This window comes from Suncus etruscus, chromosome 5 (genome assembly GCF_024139225.1).
Source record: "Suncus etruscus isolate mSunEtr1 chromosome 5, mSunEtr1.pri.cur, whole genome shotgun sequence".
Taxonomy (NCBI): domain Eukaryota; kingdom Metazoa; phylum Chordata; class Mammalia; order Eulipotyphla; family Soricidae; genus Suncus; species Suncus etruscus.
In genome coordinates, this window is record NC_064852.1 from 150,652,775 (window position 1) to 150,675,632 (window position 22,858).

The 22,858-nt window shown below is 48.0% G+C and overlaps 2 protein-coding genes across 2 annotated transcripts in view; one reads left to right on the forward strand and one right to left on the reverse strand.

Annotated features, from left to right (window-relative positions):
• GRHL2 (grainyhead like transcription factor 2) overlaps positions 1 to 6,682 on the reverse strand; it is a 168,857-nt gene extending 162,175 nt beyond the window's left edge. The window contains exon 1 of the mRNA XM_049773882.1: positions 6,545 to 6,682. Coding sequence (XP_049629839.1) covers positions 6,545 to 6,564 — 20 coding nt within the window. The 5' untranslated portion in view covers positions 6,565 to 6,682. The remainder of the gene's footprint in view (positions 1 to 6,544) is intronic.
• The window catches only part of ZNF706 (zinc finger protein 706), a 187,223-nt gene continuing 170,883 nt past the window's right edge, over positions 6,519 to 22,858 (forward strand). Inside the window, exon 1 of the mRNA XM_049773952.1 lies at positions 6,519 to 6,523. The gene's annotated coding sequence lies outside the window, so the exon portion shown is untranslated. The remainder of the gene's footprint in view (positions 6,524 to 22,858) is intronic.

Here is a 22,858-nt window from a genome sequence, read left to right on the forward strand (position 1 = left end):
TAGCAAGAGCTTCTGGTGATTTCTGTCATCAGATGGGTTTGACAAGCAGTGATTTCACGAATTGCACTAGACATTCCTGCTCTCAAATACATCTCTAACTATTCTCAACTTTGCTTTGCTTCTCAGTCCGTATTGTCATGCTGTTGTCTGACCTTTTATTTTATTTTTCCCAAGCGGGTTCACTTGGCTTGCACATTAGCTGACTTCATGGCGATGCCAGGCTAACCCACTCAGGCTGGATCACACAGCGGTTAAGTAGTTCCTGTATTTTCCTGTATTTTCTATCAATGCCAGTTGGCAGATGCAGGTGAGGAGAGCAAAGAGCAGTGCCTGAAAGCTTTTCTTTTTCTTTTGGTTTCTAGACCACACCTGATAGTATTCAGAGGTTACTGGGGCCGAAGCGATAGCACATCGGTAGGGTATTTTGCCCTGCATGAGGCTGCCCCAGGATGGACCTGGGTTCAATCCCCAACGTCCCATATGGTCCCCTAAGCCAGGAGTAATTTCTGAGCACAGAGCCAGAGTAACCCCTGAGTGTCGCTGGGTGTAGCCCAAAAACAAGACGAAACAAAAAATGAGGTTACTCCTGGTTCTGTACTCAGGGATCACTCCCGGCAGGCTCCTTCCTGGGACCATAGAGGATGTCAGGGATAGAATCTTGGTCAGCCGCTTGCAAGGCAAGCACCCTCCCACTGTACTGTGGTATCTGCAGAAACTTCCCTAAGAGGGTTCAGAAACCCACTGCAGGCTGGGTAGGGTAGGTAGCAATGCTTACACCACTGCAGTTGAACCCTAATCTAGGATCTGGAGGTCCTCGGGGCATTGTAGGTCCTGTAGGGCATTGCCTACATTCATCGCAAAATCAGGGATATGCAGCCTCCATTTGACTAGAGGCATGAGGCCTGGGCTGATGCTCTCTATTAGCTAGTACTTTTTTATTCATTTCTTGTTGGCTGTATATGAGGATAATTCTGGCTGATTCGGAATCTGCACTGGTCTGGACAAGTAAGGAAAGAATCACTTCCTCTCCTCTTCTTAATGGAACCATCTCTCTACAGCTGTGATCAACCACCACCACCATCACACCCCCAGAGCTCCTTTCAGTACTCTCATGCCCCTTCGAGCCTTTGCATATGTTGTTGCAGGGGGCTGCATACCGGGTTACAAGTCAATTGTAATTCTCTTCCAGCCCACTCCTTCACTGTCTACCCATCTGTGAAAGAACCATCTCATTCCCTCATCCCAGACCCTTCAGCCTGCTTTGCCAGCCTTCACTGCACTCACCACCTTCTCATACTTCTTTACTTTTTGACTGATTCACTATTTGCAAGGGGTGGCAAAGGGGGCAACTAGAATGTAAGCACCCCAAGGGAGATTCTCGATGCCAGGATCAATTGTGGCACAGGGCAGTATTTTAGACATAGATATTCAATGTGCTCATGAAGAGAGCCTTTGTGGGGGGGGGGTGCAGATTTTGAACCACACTCAGCAGTGGCCAGGAGTCATTCCCTAGAGGATCTGGGATGCCCTGAATTAAACCTGGGGCTCCAACATGTGAAGCGCATATTCCAGCCCTTGGAGCCATTACCCTGGTCTAGCCTATGACTAATTCTTAATTCATATGCAGTCTTTTTGCTTGTTTGTTTTGGGGCCATATCCAGTGATGCTCAGGAATTACTCCTGACTCTGTGCTCAGAAATTGCTCCTGTCAATCTCAGGGGACTATATGGGATGCCAAGAATCAAACCACCATCTGTCCTGAGTTAGCCGTGTGCAAGGCAAATGCCCTACCTGCTGTGCTATCCTCCAGTACTGATTTCTATGCAATCTTAAAAGATATGTTATAGTGAATGTACAAATGAATAGGGCACTTGCCTTGCACACAGCCAACCTTCAGCGTCTCATATGGTCCCCTAACTGCTGAGTACAGAGCCAGTAGAAACTCTGGAGCACTGCTGGGTTGGCCCAAAAACAAACAAATAAAAAAATAACAAAAACAGAAAGATAGTTTTTAAAGGGCTAGGAAGACAGCTCAAAGATTAGAGTACATGCTTTGCATGCAGGGCTCAGCTTCGCACGACATGGCCCCCCATGTACGTCTGAAGGGACCCAATGTGCCTAACTCAAAGGGAGCCCTGACTATTGCCGAACATAACCCTATAACCCAAATAACAATAAAAATAAAGATAGTTAAATAGTCAAGTGGTGACAAATGACAGGCATTTACCAAATGAAGAACAGCAAATTTCAAATATTCCATCCCCTTGCTGAAAGGTTAGAGATAAAAGATAGCTGTAACTTTGTTCAAGTCTTAATATAAAACTCAGAGAATAGCTTGAAATGAGAGAAAAGTGGGACAAAATAAAAGGATAGGTCTTTATGGCCTGATATATACACCCTTGCCTTTTCTTTGTAACTTTGTGAGTTCTAACAAGATTTACTTTAATTAAAAGTATGTTTGTGTAGAAAGCCTGTCTAGAGTACAGGCAGGGTTTGGGTGGGGAGGAGGGAGATTTGGGATATTGGTGATGGGAACGTTGCACTGGTGATGGGTGGTGTTTTCTACATGACTGAAACCCAAATACAATCATGTATGTAATAAATTTGATTGAATAAAAAAAAAGAAATTAAAAAAAAAGTATGTTTGTGGAAGCTGGAGAGATAATATAGGAACTAAGGCTTTGCCTTGTGGGTAACCCCCCCCCCCCCCGTTGGACCCTCGATACCATTCAGATGATCCCGGAGCATCCCAGGAATAACTCTCAAGCACAAAGCCAGCCAAAAGTACCTAGCACCTATACCATTTGATTCTCCTCCATTGCTTAACTGAGCATGTTGCAAATTACATATAGCCAGAAAACCCAGGGTGGGAGAGATACAGTAGTTCAAGTGTTTGTTTTGCACAGAGCCAACCTGGGTTGGATCCCTGGCACCATATAGAGGCTCCCCAGCCCAGACAGGAATGATCCCTGAGATCAGGAGTAAGCCCTAAGCACCACCAGGTACGTGGCCACAAAAGAAGCAAAAACAAAACAAACAAACAAACAAAAAAAGTTGTAACTCATTCATATAATCAAAAATACCTGTGGGCACCAAATACTTTTTTTTTCTTCTGGTTTTTGGGTCACACCCAGCGGTGCTCAGGGGCTACTCCTAGCTCTATGCTCAGAAATCGCCCCTGGCAGGCTCGGGGGACCATATGGGCTGCCGGGATTCAAATCACCGTCCTTCTGCATGCAAGGCAAACACCCTACCGCTGTGCTATCTCTCCGGCCCCCAAATACTTTTATCTTATATGTATGTAATTATAAATATCCAAAAACATATTCAGAGAAATCTGTGTTTGATCTCCAGTATAACAAAACATTCTATTCTCTGAATACATTTGATATATTTGGACAATGAGGTCAGAACGTCAAGGCCAGCACTGATTGCCTCGTTAGAAGGACAGCTCTGTTGACAGAGTTCAGAAATCTCTATTAAAAAAAAAAAAAAAAACTTTAGAAAGGGGCAGCAGAGATTTTAAAACTATGTACCGAGACAAACTGTCCCAAAGCACTTTCTTTTCATCCGCGATAGCATCTGCCCTGCAGAACAGAAAAAGCAGAACATTTCCATCTGCAAAGTTCACAACTGTAAAAAAAAAAAAAAAAAAAAAGAGAGAGAGAGAGATTCCCTTTCAGGTCAAACTTTCTAGCCGGAATTTCTCTCTCTTGCTCTCCAAAGATGAACTCCCCTGGAGCCATAGTACAGCTTAGGCGCTTGTCTTGTGTACCAAGATTCACAACATCCTATAGTAACAGAAGGACCCCCTGGGCACCAACAGAAGCGATTTCTGAGAGCCAGGAGAAAGCCCTAAACATCACCCCACACACACACAAAAATCCCTCCTTTTCGATGAGACCAAGGGGATTGTGTGTGTGTGTGTGTGTGTGTGTGTGTGTGTGTGTAAGTGTGTTTTCGATGAGACCAAGGGGATCGTGTGTGTGTGTGTATGTGTGTGTGTGTCTGTGTGTGTGTGTGTTCTAGACATAAAAATACACTCATGCCTACAAGGAAGATTGTCCATGAAGCTCAAGCTTTGGAACTTTTCTTTCTTTACTCAGGCAGGAAAATCCCAGAAACTTTCTCACAAACTCTTAGAAATCATCCCATTCCCAGCCCTACCTAACAGACCCAGCTTTAAGTTCTTACAGGTCCTGCCCCCTGCCTGTTCTCTATTAGAATCCTGACGTTTAGAAAACTAGGATTGGGACTTTGATGATGAGAATGTTGCACCGGTGAAGTGGGGTGTTCTTTACATGACTGATACTCAACTACAATCCTGTTTGTAATCACGGTGTTTAAATAAAGATATTAATTTAAAAAAAAAGAAAAGAAAACTAGGATCGACTTTAAAAACTGTTCATTACAATTCATTTACAAGCATTTCTAATCATTACAAGCATTTTTCAACAGTCCCGGCCGACGCAGAGCGATTAAGTGGGGTCTCACGGTGGGGTCTGTTTATGGGGTTATTAGTATGACTTTTCCCAAGATTCCAAAGTCTTGGAAACCGGGACTAGATAAAAAGAGACTTTCATTAAATGCCAATGTGCATAATCGGCGGTAGTTATTACCCATAAAAAAAATTAGGTCATGCATCGGCGAGAAACCAGCTGGCGGGAGCTCAGAACTTAGTTTCAAAGCTAAAGAAACTGCCCCTTCGTGGAAAGAGGTGCCAAGAGATTTGGGCTAAATGCCGCCGACCCTATTTTCCTTCTGAATTCATTTCGGGTCACCTTCCCGGACGAAACGGAGCAAGCAGTGTGCGCGCGTCCCTGCGCACGAATGCTAGTTGCGTGATTTCATTGCGGAATGCCAACAGTCGGCCAGCTTGGCACCCATTTGACACGCAGCTCCGAACAAACCCCCAAACCCCACCATTTCGCAGGAAGGTTTCTAATTCCAGACGGATACCCAGAACGCAAGCAATCTCCCCCTGCTCTCCTCTCCCCGCACCCCGACTCCGCTTATAGCAAGACAGATGCGTCCTAGCGCAGCAGCGCGCGCTGGAATTTGGGCAGCTGGGCCGAGGGGGTGCGAAGACCCAACGAAACTAACGGCATTTAAGGTCTGAGGTCTGTGCGCCTGGACGTGGCGGTCCGGCCAGCTGGTCCCCTCCCTGCTCCTGCGCCCCTCAACTCGGGCCAGGTCCTGGGTCGCCTCCAGGAACGGACGGAGCCCCCTGGGCCCAGCCAGGCTTCTTTCTTTTAGGGTGGCCACACACACACTCGGCTCAGTGGCCTTCGGGGACAACAGAAAGGCGGTTCCGTCCGACGTCGCCCCTTTCCAGCCGGGGCAGCGGCCCCAGGAGGGGGCAGGGAGCGCGGGCCGCCGCCACCGAATCCGGAGCCAGGCCGCGGGACCCACCTCCGGCTCCCGGGGCTCCCGCCCTCGCCCCACCTCCCGGGCCTGCACAAAGCTGTCCCGAGGGCGGGGGCCCGGCCTGCAGGAGGCCGCCTGGACGCCAGGGCCCCCCAACTCCAGGAGTCGGGAGAGGGGCCGCGCAACAAGGCCTCCCCCGCCGTGCCGAGGTTCGGGGCCCCCAGTCTTCTCTGAACCAGGCCCAGAGTGACCCGGGCAGTGCCGGCCGCTGCGCCCCGGGGGGCGGCCTCCGACGGGGAAGCGGGAGACGTCGGGCCGCCGGCGGTCAGCTCGCAGGAGGGTGCCCCTGCGCGCCCCACTTGGGCGCCCGATCGGGGCTGCAAGTCACTTCCCCGCGTTTCCCGAAGGCCCGGGCCTCCCGCACCTGCCCCAGGCGGCCCAACCATGCTGGACCCATAGGGCAAGAGGGGAGGACGGAGCCGGGGCCCCCTTGGCCCTCCGGGGCCCCGCGCGGCTCCCTCCCGCATTCTCCTGCCCAGTGCGAGAAGATGGCCGGGGCCCCCGGCTGCAGGATAAAGGCTCTTTGTTCACGCGCACACAAAAGCGCCCGGCACCCGCTTCCCTGCAGGCCCTTCGCCCCGATGGAAGGAACCCGACGAGCTTTCCCAGGGGCCTCGAAGCTCGGGGCCTGGGCGATGGGGCTGGGGGCGCAGCGTGGAAGTGGGGTGTGCAGTGGGGTGTGCAGTGAGTGGGACGGGGAAGAGAGAGGGGGCAGCGCGGGCCTTCCCGCCCGCATCTTCCCTTCTCTCTCTGCGCAGGTTCGAGTGGGCCTGGGAGCCACCAGCGAACACCTTGCCTTGGGGTGCTTGGTTGCGGGGAGGGGGGAAAAAAAAAAGAGCAAAGAGCAAAAGCACCTTGCAAGTGCCCGGGCCTCTGGGGAGGGTCTGGGGTGGGGGTATGAAACATTCACGTCTGGCTCCGTTTCTCCCCCTGCATTGGAAGTAGAAGCAAATGTGGAAAATGTCTGGATATATTTATAAAAAAAATTTTAAGAAAAAAAAAAAGGAAAAGAAAGGGGAAGGGGGAAAAAAGGCAGCAACTTTCCAAAAAAGTCCTAAGGAGCCAGTGGCCGTCGCCCAGTGGTGGGAGCCGCCGCGGGAGCGTGTGATCCACTTACTTGTCGGCCTCTTGTGACATTTTGCTCCAATGAACTCGCTCCCCTTTTCCTCGGCCTCTGGCGGAACTGGACTTTCAAGTCTGTGCAGGTGAAGGGTTGGGGTGCGAGCGCGCCCGGGATGGCAGAACAAGAGCTACAGGTAATTCTGCTTTTCCGTCCCCCCTCGCCGCGCTCCCTCTCGCTCTCTCTCTCTCTCGCCCGCGCCCTCACCTAGCCGGAAAGGTGGGATCGGGGTGCGGAGGGCGGGCGGGCGGGCGGGCGGGGGCCTCCCTCGGGCCCGGCGGCGCGGAGTCTCCTCCCGGTGGCGGCGAGCGCGCGGGCTGGGCCGGCCACAGGTGAGCGACTCGCTCGGCCCCGCCGAATTCTTTCACTGCGGGGTCCCAGCCCCGGGGACGAGCCGCGCGGTGATTGGCTGCGGGCGCGCTCAGGTGAGCTGCCATTGGCGGAGGCGCGCGCAGGTAAGGCCGGGCCCGGCGCCGCGCAGGGAGCGAGCTCCGGAGGCCACCTGCGCGGAGGCCGCGGCCTCCGGGCCACCTTCCCCGCCGCGCCCTGCTTCCTTCCCGGGGCACCCCGGCGGGAGGGCCCCCGAGGCCGAGCAGGAGCCCAACCGGGCGGGCAAGGAGGCGACACCTGCAGACGCTCACTAGGGGTGGTGGGTGGAAAGGAAGGACGCGCGAGGGCCCAACGCGGGGCTCCCCCAAATCGGCGGAGCCCCAAGTGCGGCCCAGCCAAAGAGGTCCAAAGCGCAGTTTGGCCACGTCGGGGAAGTTTAGGGCAGGAGGTCTATTAGAGGGGAGGGATGCCCTTGGAAGGGAGGGAATGTTGCCATTCATTAGTGCATTTTGTTTTGTTTTGTTTTGTTTTGTTTTGTTTTGGGGTCTCTTGGCTCTACGCTCTTGGCAGGCTCAGGGGACCATATGCGATGCCGGGATTCGAACCAGCGCCCTTCTGCATGCAAGGCAAACACCCAACATCCATGCTATCTCTCCGGCCCCGCATTTTTTTATTTTTAACGTTCTGATGCGGCACAGACATGCCGGGAGAGTGCAGAGATTTCCAAACCAGCGGGCCGCATCCTATTCCTGAGCTGGGCCGGTGGGCAGCTGTTCTGATGGCGGGTGGAGATTGGGGGTGAAGAGAGGCCAAGAAAACCCAGGTCAGGCCGTGCCGCCCCGCCGATGCCAGGGCCAGGGCTGCAAACAACCCCTGCCTCTGTCTCCTCCTCGGCCTGTTGTCATTTGATGTTTCCAGGCAGGCTCCAACCAACATTTACATTGTAATTTAATAGAAGCAGGCCGCCACAAAGGTGCTCTATCCTCTCTCCTCTCTCCTCGCCGCTTAATATGGTTGCTGGGACAACAATGGAAATTGAAATGGACTTTACTGGGGTTCTATTGGACACAATAGGAATTAGCGACGGTGTGATTTAGAACTGCTCCTCCCGCCTGTCTGTGAAAGTTGCGACAGATCAGCTGCCCAAGAGAGCTTGCATACTTCAAGTTTAGGCAGCACCTTCAGAATGGATTCATCCAACATCTAGTCTTTATGGATCAGGTAGTTCCTGAAATGGAACTTGGAGACAAGTTCCTTGGAGACTTGGTGGGGTGGTAGCATATGCTTACTTTCAGAAAATATATTTCAAAAATGCTTCATTTGGGAGCCAGAGACATTTAGAGCCTAAAATAGAGAGATTTTTAGGCTGTCTGCCTTGCATGCAGCCAACCGGTTTTGATCCTCAGCGTCCCATCCCAGGCATTGCCAGGAGTGTTTCCTGAGTGCAGAGCCAGGAGTAACCCTGAGCACCATGGGTGTTCAAAAACAAAAATAAAAACAAATGATTCCTGATACAAAAACAAAAAAACAAAAACAAAAAAAAAAAACACTTTGCATCGCCAGATGTGTCTTTTCCTCCACTCAAAATAATTTACATTTAAAAACAATATAGGATACAGGTTAATGGTAAATATTCCGAGACAGGGCTGTGTCCACCTGTCTTACACTGAAGCCTTCTTTCATCTCCTTTCTAGAAGCACCACATCCTCGGTGCTGCCTTTTAGTCCTTCACCTCCCTATCTCCAAATAATTTACACAGCTATCTTTGGATTTCTTCGTTCTGATGCTGAGATTTGACCACTTGATGCCTTAGATAAGCATTTAGCTGGTCCACATACTCAGGGTTTCTCCTTGTGCTGCCCTCCTGACCTATTTCCACCTCACGGTCCTTGCAGTGATTACAAGGCTCACAACAGGCCAAACTAGTGCCCTCTAGCTTCTTTGGGCGCTTCTTCGGTTGACTTTGGGGCCACACCCAACTGTGCTCAGGGCATACTCTTGCCTGGCTTTCAGGAATCCCTCCTGGCAGTGCTCAGGGGACTGTATGGAATGCTGGAGACTGAACCCAGGTTGGCCGCATGCAAAGCAAATGCCCTCCCGACTAGCTCCAGTCCCCATGCTTCTTTTTTTGTTTTGTTTTTGTTTATGGGCCACAACCAGTGGTGCTCAGGGGTTACTCCTGGCTGTCTGCTCAGAAATAGCTCCTGGCAGAAATGGGGGACCATATGGGACGCCAGGATTTGAACCAACCACCTTAGGTCCTGGATCGGCTACTTGCGAGGCAAACACCGCTGTTCTATCTCTCCAGCCCCCCAGTCCCCATGTTTTTTACCAAACCTTTTATCCAGTTCCTCAAGCTATCCGCTGTCATGCTTCCATTCTAATACTCCTCTGCAACTACCCATCAAAGATGATCAAATTGCTTTTCCAAGTGTTCACTCAATGGATAGCCTCCCCTGAAATGTCCCTAGCAAACTACTGTTATCCTATTCTAATGGAGATGGGCTTTGCTCTGGACCAGTTACAGCCCAGTGGTTACCCAGGCACACACATTCACCTAGAGAGAGAGAGACCTGGGTGTCTGCTTTGTGACTTATTTCTTCGGTTACTGCCCCATTTTCTAAGGCATGTGTTCCAGTTACAGCTGAAGAACAGAGACTGTAAGGCACACGCTCTACTTTCAAGTCTAATACTTCCTTTTTTAGAAAAAGAAATACCGGGATAAGAGAGAGAGAGAGTTATACTCATAAATTACTGCTATTGGCTCTGCACACAGCTATCCTTCCTGACAGTGCTGGGGACAAAACCATGGGTAGCCACATAGAAGACAAATGACTTATCCCCTGTATCATCTCTCTATATCTCCCCTTTCTTTTAATTTGGGAGTCTATATTTAGAAATGTTCAGTACTGGGCCCGGAGAGATAGCACAGCGGCATTTGCCTTGCAAGCAGCCGATCCAGGACCAAAGGTGGTTGGTTCAAATCCCGGTGTCCCATATGGTCCCCTGTGCCTGCCAGGAGCTATTTCTGAGCAGACAGCCAGGAGTCACCCCTGAGCACCGCTGGGTGTGACCCAAAAACAAAACAAATCAAAACAAAAAGAAATGTTCAGTACTCCAGGAGATTTTATGGTCACAGGGGTCCTGCACGAAAGCATGAGCTTTAGGGGCTGGGGCAATAGTATAGTGGATAAGGCACTTGCCTTGCATCTGGCTCACCCAGGCATCCCATACAGTCACCTGAGTACTGCTAGAAGTAACTTCTGAGCATGGCCAGGTATGGCCTAGAAATAAAGCAAAGCAAAGAAAAAAATAAGCATGAGCTTTCAGCATCTTAAGGATGGAGTTATCTTTCCACCTTCAGCCCTTAATTTGGATGAAAAATGAGCCAAATGTAGGATTCGAAACTGGATATTTTTCATTCCTAAATTGTTCATTTCTTTTCTAGTATCCAGGATTAGGATAGAGAATTCCAATGTCATCTCACTTACCATGCTTTCTTTCTTTTTTTTTTTTTCTTTTTTTGGTTTTTGGGCCGCACCCGGTGACGATCAGGGGTTACTCCTGGCTATGCACTCAGAAGTTGCTCCTGGCTTGGGGGACCATATGGGACACTGGGGGATCAAACCGAGGTCTGTCCTAGGCTAGCGCTGGCAAGGCAGACACCTTACCTCTAGCGCCACCATGCCGGCCCCACTTACAATGCTTTTTGGGTCTATAATCTTTCTGCAAATATGTAGAATCTTCTCTCTCTCTCTCTCTCTCTCTCTCTCTCTCTCTCTCTCTCTCTCTGTGTGTGTGTGTGTGTGTGTTTGTGTGTGTATGTGTGTGTGTGTGTGTCTCTATCTCTTTCTCTCTTCTACATTTTCATAATTGCTTTTTCTATGGCCAGTATCCTCCAATGTGTTGGAGGCTTCCACTGTCTGGGGGCCTTTGACTCTGTTTATACTTACCCAACCTTAACAGAAACTTCTGTGCAGAGCAGAGAGGCGCTTGTGGAGCTGGCGACAGCTTATCTCTTCCCAGGAAGATCCCAACAGTCATAACCAAGAAGAGATCTTTGGCATTGGGGCTCCTCCATTTCTCAAGAGAGAAATATCTGCAATCTCTTAGCCAAGGGGCCTTTGGCGACTGGCAATGATTTGGAAGCAGTTCAGGGTTCTGCTGAGTCACTCCTTGGAAAGTGGGTCTTGCTTTTGGCTTTCCTCTAGGAACCTGGCTCAAGTCTAGCCCTTCTTTCAGCCCTGTGGGCAGGCATCACGCCCACCTGTGATTCTCTGGCTAGAGGGTGGGACAGGGAAAAGGAGGGGGTTCCTACTCAGTCTCCCTAACCCCCAGCTTTCCTTCTTCACTCTGGGATCTTGGGACCTTTCATCAACCTCTTCAAGACCCTCTGAATCTCCAAGGCCTAGGTTCTGTTGTGATTTTTCTCAACAGAAAACTGATTGGCCTTCAGTGTATGTCCTCTGTGTGTGTCTTCTGTCCTGCTCAGCCAGTGGCCATAATTCATGGAAAATTATATGAAAAGAAAAGATATCCTGTGCAGATCCTCTTCCATCCTCCTTGCTCCTCTCAACTTATTCTGCATGTTCTCTGACTTTTTATTGGATTTGTTCCTTTATTGGTTTGTTCCTTATGTCTTCTCTGTTCAAGAGACATTGAAAAAGAAAAGAGAGTGGGTCAATCTATCATTTTTTATTTGAAACAAAATTCTGCAAAAACTATTCCCAGTTTGTACTATCTGTACAAGTACTATTGTACATGACCAACCAGGTCCCATTCCAAGCACCCCATATGGTCCCTCAAGTCTGTCAGGAATAATCCCTGAGTACAGAGTCAAGATTAAGCCCTAAGCACTGCTGAATGTGGCATGGGAAACAAACAAAAGTTTACCAACTGTCCTGAAAATATAAAACTAGAAAAAAGCCAAATATTTCCGTTTGGGAGTCAGTCATGATCAAAATTCCTTTTCTTTCCCCTAGTATATACTAACACAGCTTGAATTAGGTTGTTTAGTACCCCTTAATTTTGACTAAATATTGCTGTGTTGATTTGTTAAATTCAGAGAAAGTGGGCCAAAAAACGAAACAAAAAAAATTTTTTTTTTTTTTTTTGTGGTTTTTGGGTCACACCCGGCAGTGCTCAAGGGTTATTCCTGGCTCCGTAGCTCAGAAATTGCTCCTGGCAGGCACGGGGGACCATATGGGAACGCCGGGATTCGAACCGATGACCTTCTGCATGAAAGGCAAACGCCTTACCTCCATGCTATCTCTCCGGCCCGAAACAAAAAAAATTTTAAAGGGGAGGGGCCTGAGCGGTGGCACAAGTGGTGGGGTGTTTGCCTTGCATGAATGAACCACGGTTCGATCCCCCGGCTTCCTATATGGTCCCCAAGCCAGGAGCGATTTCTGAGCTCATAGCCAGGAGTAAACCCCTGAGGCATCACTGAGTGTGACCCAAAAATTGAAAAAAGTAATAGGCTACTGAGATCAAGTAGTGGGTAATCTTCTTTACATGCATGGATTAAATCCTTGGCACCCCATATGTCCCCCAAAGCCCCACTAGGAGTTATACCTAAACACAGTGCCAGGAATAAGCCCTGAGCATTTCTGGATGTGACCCAAAGCCACCCCATCCCCAAATCAGTGAGGAAATAAAGGGGCTCCTGGATTATGTAAAATATCCACCAAAGGGCCCGGAGAGATAGCACAGCGGTGTTTGCCTTGCAAGCAGCCGATCCAGGACCAAAGGTGGTTGGTTCGAATCCCGGTGTCCCATATGGTCCCCCGTGCCTGCCAGGAGCTATTTCTGAGCAGACAGCCAGGAGTCTCCCCTGAGCAACCACCAGGTGTGGCCCAAAAACCAAAAACCAAAAAAAAATATATATATATATCAACCAAAGGTTGGAGGGATATTGCAGCAAATAGGGCATTTGCCTTGCATATTACCAACCTGTGCTCAATCTCTGGCTCCCTACATTTGTTTGCCCAAATCTTCAGTAGTGATTCCTGAGCACAGAGCCAGGATTACACCCAGAGCACCAATGGAGTGTGGCTCAAAAACAAAAATAAATCAATAAATAAAATTGCCAATCATTGGAGCTGGGGGGGTGTGACTTATGTGGAAATATACAGGCCTTGCACATGTGTGGCCATGGGTTTAGCAGGTGACATTGATGTTCTCCCAAGCACCACTAGATATAGCTGTCTCAGCAACAAAAAGTAAGTAACTAATGCACTACAGGGAAATAAAATGATCAACCACGAAGTTGCTCAGTTGTTTTGATTATTTCAGAAGATGCCCACCATGGGAAAAAGGTACCTTTCTTTCTCTAAGCACTTTAGTCTGTCAACACTTAGGCAGAGCAGTGGTTCTCAGAGTGGGGTCCCTCAGTGGACCACCAATACCAGATCCTCAGATTCATTTATCAGATTCAATACTGAGAATATGCATTTTCACCAATCCATCCCAGAACTACTCAGCCACAAACTTAAGGAGGTAGGCAGCAGAAAATGTTCTAAAAAAACCCTCCCAAATGGTTTTTTGTCTAGGATTATTTTGGTGTTAAATTTCCCCCTCTGTGCACAGGGCTTACTCCTATTTCTGTGTTCAGGGATCACTCCTAACAGGGAACCTGTGACCATACATGAGACATGGGATCAAAGCTGGGCCAATTGCATGCAAAACAAGCACCCCACCAGCGATGCTCTTTCTCCAGCTCTAGTTCTATTATTTTAGTAGTGGCCTTTAGCTTCTATTATGATTACTAATGCCGCATTCTTAATGTTTAAAAAGATTTAAAAAAAAAAAACAAATTGTCATTTTATTAGAAGGCACTTTTGCTCTGGGGCTCAGAGGGGTCCACTTTGCAGCAACTAACCAGAAATGCCACATTCAATGGGCCACATTCAATGGCCACTTCCATACCAGACACACCTGCCATCATAGGCCAACAGAGCAGGGCTGCCATCAAAGTAAGTACTCAGTGAAACAGTGGCATCTCTTGGGCTATTCCAACTCTAGAAACTCCATGTTCTTGGACCAGCTGCTATCCCCAAGAAGAAATTGTATAGGAATGAAGTGTACACTGATGTCGAAATTTATTAGCAACATAGAGATTTCAAACCATGAGGACTGGATGAGGACTGGAGAGATGGTGCAAGGACAAATGTTTGTCCTGCACATGGCCGGCCGTAGCTGGTTCTGCAACAATAGATCCCTGAGCACAGAGCCAAGAGTAGGTCCTGAAAACCACCTGATGTGGTCAACTCCCCCCCATGTCCCCCAAGAAAAAGAGGCTGATAACTAAATTTGGAAAGTAGAAAGTGACTGAAGGAATAGGAACTGATTTAGCTGAGAAAAATAATCCCAAGTATCTGGAGATTTGCTTGGTTTATAGAACCTCAGAAAGTCAAGTTTCAGGCCAGGCTTTCACTTATCAACCTAGAGAATAGGCTTAGAAAATCTAGGTTTTAATTATCATTGAAAGTGGGCCTCTGGGCTGGAGAGAGAGAGAGAATGGAGGTAAGGCATTTGCCTTACATGCAGAAGGTCTGTGGTTCGAATCCGGGCATCCCATATGGTCCCCCAAGCCTGCCAGGAGTGATTTCTGAGCATAGAGCCAGAGTAACCTCTTAGCGCTGCCGGGTGTGACCCAAACCGCCCCCCCCCCCAAAAAAAAGAAAGTGGGCCTCAGTGGTTGAGCAGAAGCCAAAGGGTTCCTTTCCAAATCTAGACTCAGAATATTTAGGCACTAGGTTCCCTCCTCCACTCAATACCATCTGCTCTCATCTGATAAGTTTGCCAGGCACAGACCAGGGCTCTCAACCATCCAGTTGATGTGCTCTTGGCTCTGTGGCCAAGAGTAAGGTTTGGGGATTGATTTTATCATCCCCTTAGTTTGCTCACTATTTAGACTATGTGTCCCACTCACCTCTCCTTACAAGGATCCTGGCTTACTGATCATGACAAACACAGTCCAGGGAACCTCATTTCCCTCTATGGTCTCTCTCAAAGTCTTCTCCCTAATACCAACTTTATGAATGGTTCTCAATTCATGACCATCAAACGGCTCCTCCAAGGGGAAAATCAGAGAATCTATGTTTGTTGTTGATTTTTGAAGGATGTTGGAAGGGGAATGTCCACACAAGGCTTATTCCTGGCTCTGTGCTCAGTAATCACTCCTGGTGTTGCTCAGAGGAACATATGTGACACTGGGAGTCCAACCAGGAACATGGCTAATCTCTCTGGCCATTATAATAGGGTTTTTAAGAACTCGAATTCCTGGGGCTGGAGCAATAGTGCAATTGTTTGGTTTGCTTGCCTTGAACACCGCCAGCCTGTGTACAATCCTAGGCACCACATTTGGTGGCCCAAGCCCCACTAGGAGTGATTGCCTGAATGCTGAGGTTGGAGTAATTTCTGACAACTGCTGGCTATGGCCCCAAAACCAAACGAAACCAAAATAATCAAATGTAAGTCTTGCTATGATGGACCTCAGCACTTTGGATTCTAAAATGAAGTAATGGAAGCAATAATCATTTAGTGTCCTGGGCTGACCTTTCCAGAGAGTAAAAATAAATTGAAATGAGCAGAAAGAAAGGTGTTCAGACACAGCATCAAGAATCAGTATATGTTCTTTCTCTCCAGAACACTGCCCGCCCGGAGATCTTAGATGAACGTATCTTTAATACTGAGCCCTATGCCCAGACAAGTTACAAATGAGGCTTGGAAGAGAATCAAATTCAGGTTTTTAGAAATACAATATTTGGGGCACCAAAGAGAGTCTTAAAGAACCAAATAAAATTACAGGTTTCACAGGCAGGCAGTTTGATATCTGGCACCACTTGATCCCCCAAGCACTACCAGGAGTAACCCTCAAGCACAGAGCCAGGAATTAGCTTCTGAGCACTCTGAGAGTGTCCCCTAAAACAAATGTAAATGTAAGGGCAGAAAATTTGCTCTCCATGTACTCATTCTCAGAAGAGAGCTGTATGATACACACATTCAACACCTGAATGAGAACAGGAAAGATGGGCACAGTGAATAGATGCTAGCCCAGGTTCCATCCCACTACCCCATCTGGGTCTTGAAGCCCTGCCCCAGGAGTGATCCCTGAAGGCAGGAGCCAGGAGTGAGTACTGAGTACTGCCAGATGTGGCCTCCCCCAAAATAAAAATAAAATTAAAATAAGGACATGAGTGAATGAGCAGGAGAGATGGCTTGAAGAATTAGTATGCAGAGGTGGCATGTTCAGTACCTAGGATTTGACCCTGCCACCGCAGGGCCTCTTAAGTACCAACAAATGTAGACCTGAGCTAAAGAAGTTTAAAAAGGGGGGGGAGAAGGAGGAATAAGAAAGAGATGGTCTTAAAAGTTAGGAAACAGGGGTCCGAGTGATAATACATCAGGTTGGGAGCTTGTCTTGCCTGTGGCCAACCCAGGTTCAATTCCTGGCATCCCATATGGTCCCCCAACTTCCTCCAGGCCGTGAGCCATAAGTTGCAGAGCTAGGAGGAAGACTTAAGCACTGCCAATTGTGACCCAAAAATAAAATTGAAGAAGAAATTCAGGGACCATTGCGATAGTTCAGCAGATAGGGGCTTTTGCCTTACATGAGGCCAACCCAGGTTCAATCCCGGGCATCCCATAGGGTCCCCTGAGCCATCAGAAGTGATTCATAAGAGCAGAGCCAGGAAACTCCTGAACACCCATGGGAGTGGCCCAAAAGCTAACAAAATAAAGAAAAAAAAAAAAAAGAAAGAAAGAAAATGAAAATCATTGGACAAAGCTGAGGAAAATAAGGGTAGGGGCACTGATGGAAGACTAAATTCGAAACAAGCTTGGCCATGACCTCTGGAGAATAAGCCTCCCACTCCTCGCAGCAGAGGTCTCTGTGGTGGAAGAATGAAGATAGGACCCAACCTAATTGATTTCATATATGTGGGTGCTTGTACAGTGAGAAATATTTTTTTGCCCAAGCACAGTAAGTCTTCTTAATCGTTGCAAAGGAAGGGGCTAGAGCAATAGGACAGTGGTAAGCATTTTGCCTCACACCTGGCCAACCTGAATTTGCTCTCCAGCATCCCATAGGATCCGCCTAAGCCTACTATGAGTGATCCTTGAGTGCAAAGCCAGGAGCAAACCCTAAGCACCACTGGATATGCACCCTTCCCCACAAAAAATTCTAAGGTCACCTTTGTCTTCAGGGGTTAGGGGAATCCATAGAGGAGACAGGACAGTTATACAAAAGTGGAGATAGGATTGTTCTCATTCTTGGATGAACTAGGCCTAACCGCCATACTATCACTCTGGCCCTGCACCTAGATATTTTATTTGCAGTGCTGGGTTCAAACCACATGCAAGACAAGTGCTCTACTTCTCTCTTTATTTTTTCCTCGTTTTGGAGCCACACGTGGCAGTGCTCAGGCATTACTCCTGGTTCTGAGCTCTGAAATCACTCCTGGCAGGCTCAGGGGGCCATATGGATCAAACCTGGGTTGGCCCTGTGCAAGGCAAACACCCTACCTGCTGTGCTATTGCTTTGGTCACAAGTGCTCTACTTCTGAGCTACATCCTTGGCCCCTTATCTATTTAGTCTGAACTGGGGAGATAGTGTAAAGGGGTAAGTGCATGCTTTGTATGCAGGAAGCCTGAGTTCAGTCCCCACTTCCAGCACCAAATAGATCCCAAAGTACCACTCAAAATGATCCTCACCCTTGGCACTGAGCTGGTAGTAGGCCCCTAACCCCAAACCCCAAACCCCAAAACAACTACATAGCTTGTACTACACAAATCTATATAAAGAAGATAAATTAATTGAAACATGAAAGTACAAATTGTATATCATGTTCCCTTTAGCCCAACACCTTTTGCACTTATTACTCTCCCTCTGACTCCTGCTGTCTGTCTTCCACCAAACCCACCCTCCAGTTTCAGCTCAGGGGAGATGCTTTCAATCTCCCAGATAAGGACAAAAGGCAGGAGGAGAATCTCTCCTGTCTCAGTTAAAATCACAGCATGCTCCTCTCTAGTCAGCTCTGAGTACAGCTGTGATTTCTTTCACACTTGCTGAGAGAAGCTGCCTGCCATGCGCTCACTATTGGGGCTTAGCACATTATTGAGTATTTAGGAGATATCTGATGAGCCAATGAAAGGCAAAGAGCATCCTTCCCACTCTACATCCTCTGTTCTTCCCTATGCCTTGAAGACTGGATTAGGGATATGTCTGAGTAGACAGATCTTTACTGAATAAATATATGACATCCATAAGTCTAGGCGACCCCTCTACCTTTCAGACTTAAAGTGGGGTCTCCTATACACACTCCTATCTTACTCTATGAAACTGAACCTCGTAACAGTTCAGCAACGTTTCTGCTGGTGAATTTCTCACCAAATTTCTCTGGTTCACAAAGACATCCGGGCACTGAAATGGGAGATGCTCAAGCTGAAGCTCCTTAGCTCCAGAGCGCCAGGTGAACAGAGCATATCTTGACACAAGCACCTCAGAAAGCAAAAATAAGGATGCTCAGCTACTCTGCAGAAATGCCATCAGAATTTTCCTGACAGCACACTGGGCAGAAAGGGGTCACCTAACTGGCAGAGTAAAAGTTGCTGGCTCCACATTTCATAGCATCAAAGACTGTAATTGGGGTACATCAAGGGCATTGTAGGAAAAAAGAAGTGAAGTCTGGGAGTTGGTTGTAAAAAAAATCAAAGGTAATGAAGAGATGGCAGAGTGGGTAAAGCACTTCTCTTACATGCACCCAACCCAAATTCATTCGTTGGCACTTTATATGGTCCCCTGTGTTTTTCTAGGAGTGACTCTGAGCATAGAACCAGGACTAAGCTTGGAGCACTGTCAGGTGTGGACTCCCCAAAAATATTTTTTAAAAGTGAAAAAAAGGAAAAATAGAAATAGTATAGCACAATTCTAATGACTTCATAATGGTAAATAATAATCTTGACCTTCATTTTGGGTCATTCCAGTAGCAGTTTGGAAGGGAAATTCAGCCCTGCCTTACTCCAAAGCCTTTTACCATTAACTCTCCAGGGCTTAAATGAGCTCTTCCTCCATCAAGACCCGTGAAGGTCAGCAGCAAAGTTGCACTTTACTTTTTTATTTTTATTTTATTGGTTTGGGGGCCATATCTGGCAATGCTCAAGGGTTACTCCTGCCATTGCACTCAGGAATCACTCCTGGCAGTGCTCAGGCCATCATATGGGATGCTGGAAATTGAATCTGGGTAGGCCACATATAAGACAAGCACTCTTCCCTCCTGTACTGTCTCTCTGGCCTCCTAAGGCTCACAGAGTAGGTATTAGGGCAGAATAAATGGGCACTACCTTCTTCACTTTTGATAAAAATGTTTTCCCGTATCATAACATCAGACCGTCTGTACCTAGGAAGGGGCCTATCATTGCTTTGATGGTCTAAAACAACTATAAATAAACTAATATGAGTTGACATTCACCCAAGGGAGAATTCCAAAGGTGAGAACCCCAAGACCATGGCTGGATTTCTAGCAGAACAAGATGTTCTTTGTGAGTTTTAATGAGGCCTTGCTGAGACTTCAGCAAACTCTTGGAAATGTCTTGGCTTGGAAAGAGCATGTTCAAATAACTCAGTACTATAAAATAGCTCTTCCTTGGTTCAGTAACTCCTCAGAGCACAAAGGGGCATCTAATCTAGGAGTGGAGACTGCCCCATGGAACTCCAAATGTTTGATTCATTCTCACAGGTCTTCTGCCTAAGGAGTCCTGAGTTGCAGGTAATGTAAAAGGTACCTACCAGACTAGACAGGAAGGAGCAGAGGGTTGAGGCTGGGGCTTGGCTGGGGAGCACAGACAGGGGTGACGTGGAGAAGGCCTTGGGTTCCATCCCCAGCGCCTCACACACTAAAGTAAGCAAGCATAGAGAGTAGAGAGAACTGCCCTTGTCCAAAGCCTGGGTGCCCCAAATCCCTAATATAAACCATAAGTCCAAAATAGGAAGTGGTTCCAAAAAAAATATAAGAAAGGATATTTGGCAGGACCTTGAATGGTTCAAAAAGAAATATCATAACTGGGTACCTGTGGTCAGAGAGAGAGCACAATGTGGAAGGTATTTGTCTGGGTTCAATCCTTAGCATCCCATAGGGTCCCCTGAGCACTACCAGGAATGACCCTTGAGTGCAAAACCAAGTAATCCTCGTGCACCTCCAGGTGTGGCCAAAGATGCAAAATAAATAAAAAATAAAGCTGGGTCCCTCGAGAAGTAATTTCTGAGCACTGTGATGTATGGGCCCAAAACAAAACAAAAAAGTACAGAAACTAGGTCATTGAGATTGGTGAGATAGTACAAAAGGTAGGGTTGCACGAAGCCAGCCTGAGCTCTATCCCCAGTACCTCTGAACACAGAACTAGGTATAAGTCCTGAGCACAGCTAGGTATAGCCCCCAAACAAAACAACAACAACAACAACAACAAAAAATAAACCCTGGGTCATGGGTCTGGGGATATGGCTCAGTAACCCAACACTTGCTTCACCTGCATGTAAGGCCCTGGGTTCAATTCCAGCACTGAAGAGTTTCCTGAGCACTAATAGAAATAACCCTGATGTGTGGCCCAAAAACAAAAAAACATGGGTCAGAGGAACTAAAAAGATGCCGGGAGAGCATTTGCCTTGCACACAGCTGGCCTGGGTTAGATCCCTGACACCCCATATAGTCACCAAGTCCCAACAAGAGTGATTACTGAGCACAATGCTGAGCCAGGAATAAGTCTGAGTACCACCAGGTATGGCCCTAAAACCAAAACAAACTTGCCTCAGAAATGGGATGGAGGGGGGGGGCAGAGCAGTGGCGCAAGGGGTAAGGCATCTGCCTTGCAAGTGCTAGCCTTAACGAACCTCAGTTCGATCCCCCGGTGTCCCATATGGTCCCCCCAAGCCAGGAGCAGTTGCATAGCCAGGAGTAACCCCTGAGCATCACCGGCTGTGGCCCCCCCAAAAAAATGGGGGATGGAACTACAAGTTAGTTGGAACCCCCACAGTTTGATTGATTACCCAACTAAAACAATTGATAGTAATCATCCTCCTAGTCTTCACCCCAAGGAGGGCTTGCCTTTTTTGGGGGGGGGATAGGGGGAGGCATATCCAGCAGTGCTCAAGAATTACTTCTGGCTCTGTGCTCAGGAATTACTCCTGGTGCACTCAGGGGACAATATGGGAAGCCTGGGTTTCAAAGCCAGGTCAGCCATGAGCAAGGCAAACACCCTCCCTGCGGTGCTATCCTTCAAATCCCAGAGTTTGCTATTTATGCACCCAACTCTTAGTCCAGCTCTCCTCCCTCCATTGCACCTGAGATTTTTGTTCTTAGTAACAGAGCCTGGCAGAAAGCTCTGACCATTTCCAGGTTCAATGCAGGACTAGCAGGCAATGCAGGCAGTCTCAGGGACAGACTGGTCTGTGCCCTTATCCATGGACCCGGCTAGTCTTGAAGGCCTATGGAGCCTGGACATGGGCCTGACCACTGGAGCCAGAGAGGACCTATGAAGCCACAGACTGGCCCTACTCCCTCTCCTTGACCCCCTAGGAGAATGTTCTGTGTTGGAAAAGGACAGATTTGCCTAGATGAGAATCGTGTTTTGTGCCCTGTCCAAATGATCTTCCTGATGTTGGGGCCAGTTGGCATAAATCATAAATCAGAGGCGTTCTTCAATATCTCTGCCTGGCCCTTTCCGCCTTCTGGCTCCTGGGAGCTATTCCATTTGAGAAGCTTGAGGCACTTGTTGTGCCAACTGTGGCCAAGACCCATGATTAACCTGAGTACTCCCCAAAAATGTAGGGTCCCAGACCCCTGACCTGAATCTTAGCCAAATTATTCCGGTGCCATTTTTGTGGGACCACATATGCTGGTGCTAAGGGCTTACTCCTGGCTCTGTGCTCAGAATTCCTCTTGGTGAGGCAAAGAACCATATGGGATGCCACGAATCAAACCCACATTGGCCTGATACAAGGTAGGACTGCTACCCACTGTATTATCTCTCCAACTAAACTTAAGAAGGGTTTAAGAAGGGGCCCAGAGAGATAGCACAGCGGTGTTTGCCTTGCAAGCAGCCGATCCAGGACCTACGGTGGTTGGTTCCAATCCCGGTGTCCCATATGGTCCCCTGTGCCTGCCAGGAGCTATTTCTGAGCAGATAGCCAGGAGTAACCCCTGAGCACTGCCGGGTGTGGCCCAAAAACAAAACAAAAACAAAAAAAAAGAAGAAGGGGTTTATTAAGGAGCCCTTGATAGGGTTTGAGAGACAGTTCATGAAGAGTTTTACTTTGCATAGACCAAACCCTGAACACTGCAGGGGTGTGAACCAACCTCAAAAAAACAAAAACAAAAACAAAAAAACAGGAAAGCACTTGTTTAGGAAAGCAACTTCTCCTGAGAGAAAGTGGAGCAGACACAACAGGGAAGTGAACTGTGAAATCAGGCTTGCTGTAACTAAGTGCTCCTCAGAACTCACTTGAGGTCAGCAAGAGACCAAGTAATTATGATGAGCAGTTTCTGGAAACCTTTACGGCCAGACCCAGCACAGCTCAAAGCTACTCCTCGGCTTGTTGTTTTGTGTCTTGGAGAAGGTTCACAGAAATGTGCCCGCTGAGGATGTTTTGGGGGAACCTTGTCATCTCTGGCCTCCTGTATGTAAAGCATGTACTCCAGTCCTTGAACAGTCTCCTCCATCTCTAATTTATTTTCATGTTTAGGCCAAATTTGGAGGAGCCACTGGTTGTGCTCAGGGAATATTTCTGGCTTGGTACTGCAGATATGAGGTCCTGGAGATTCAGCTGGGGTCAGTTGTGTACAAGGCCAGTGTGTGTTAACCCCTGTACTCTCTCTTTGTCCTAAAGCAAATTTTTTTCTTACAGCAGAAAAATGCCAGAACTTCAGCTTCGCATTTGTCTAGCCTTAGGCATCAGGGATAGGAGTGCTCAGGTTGAAGATGGAA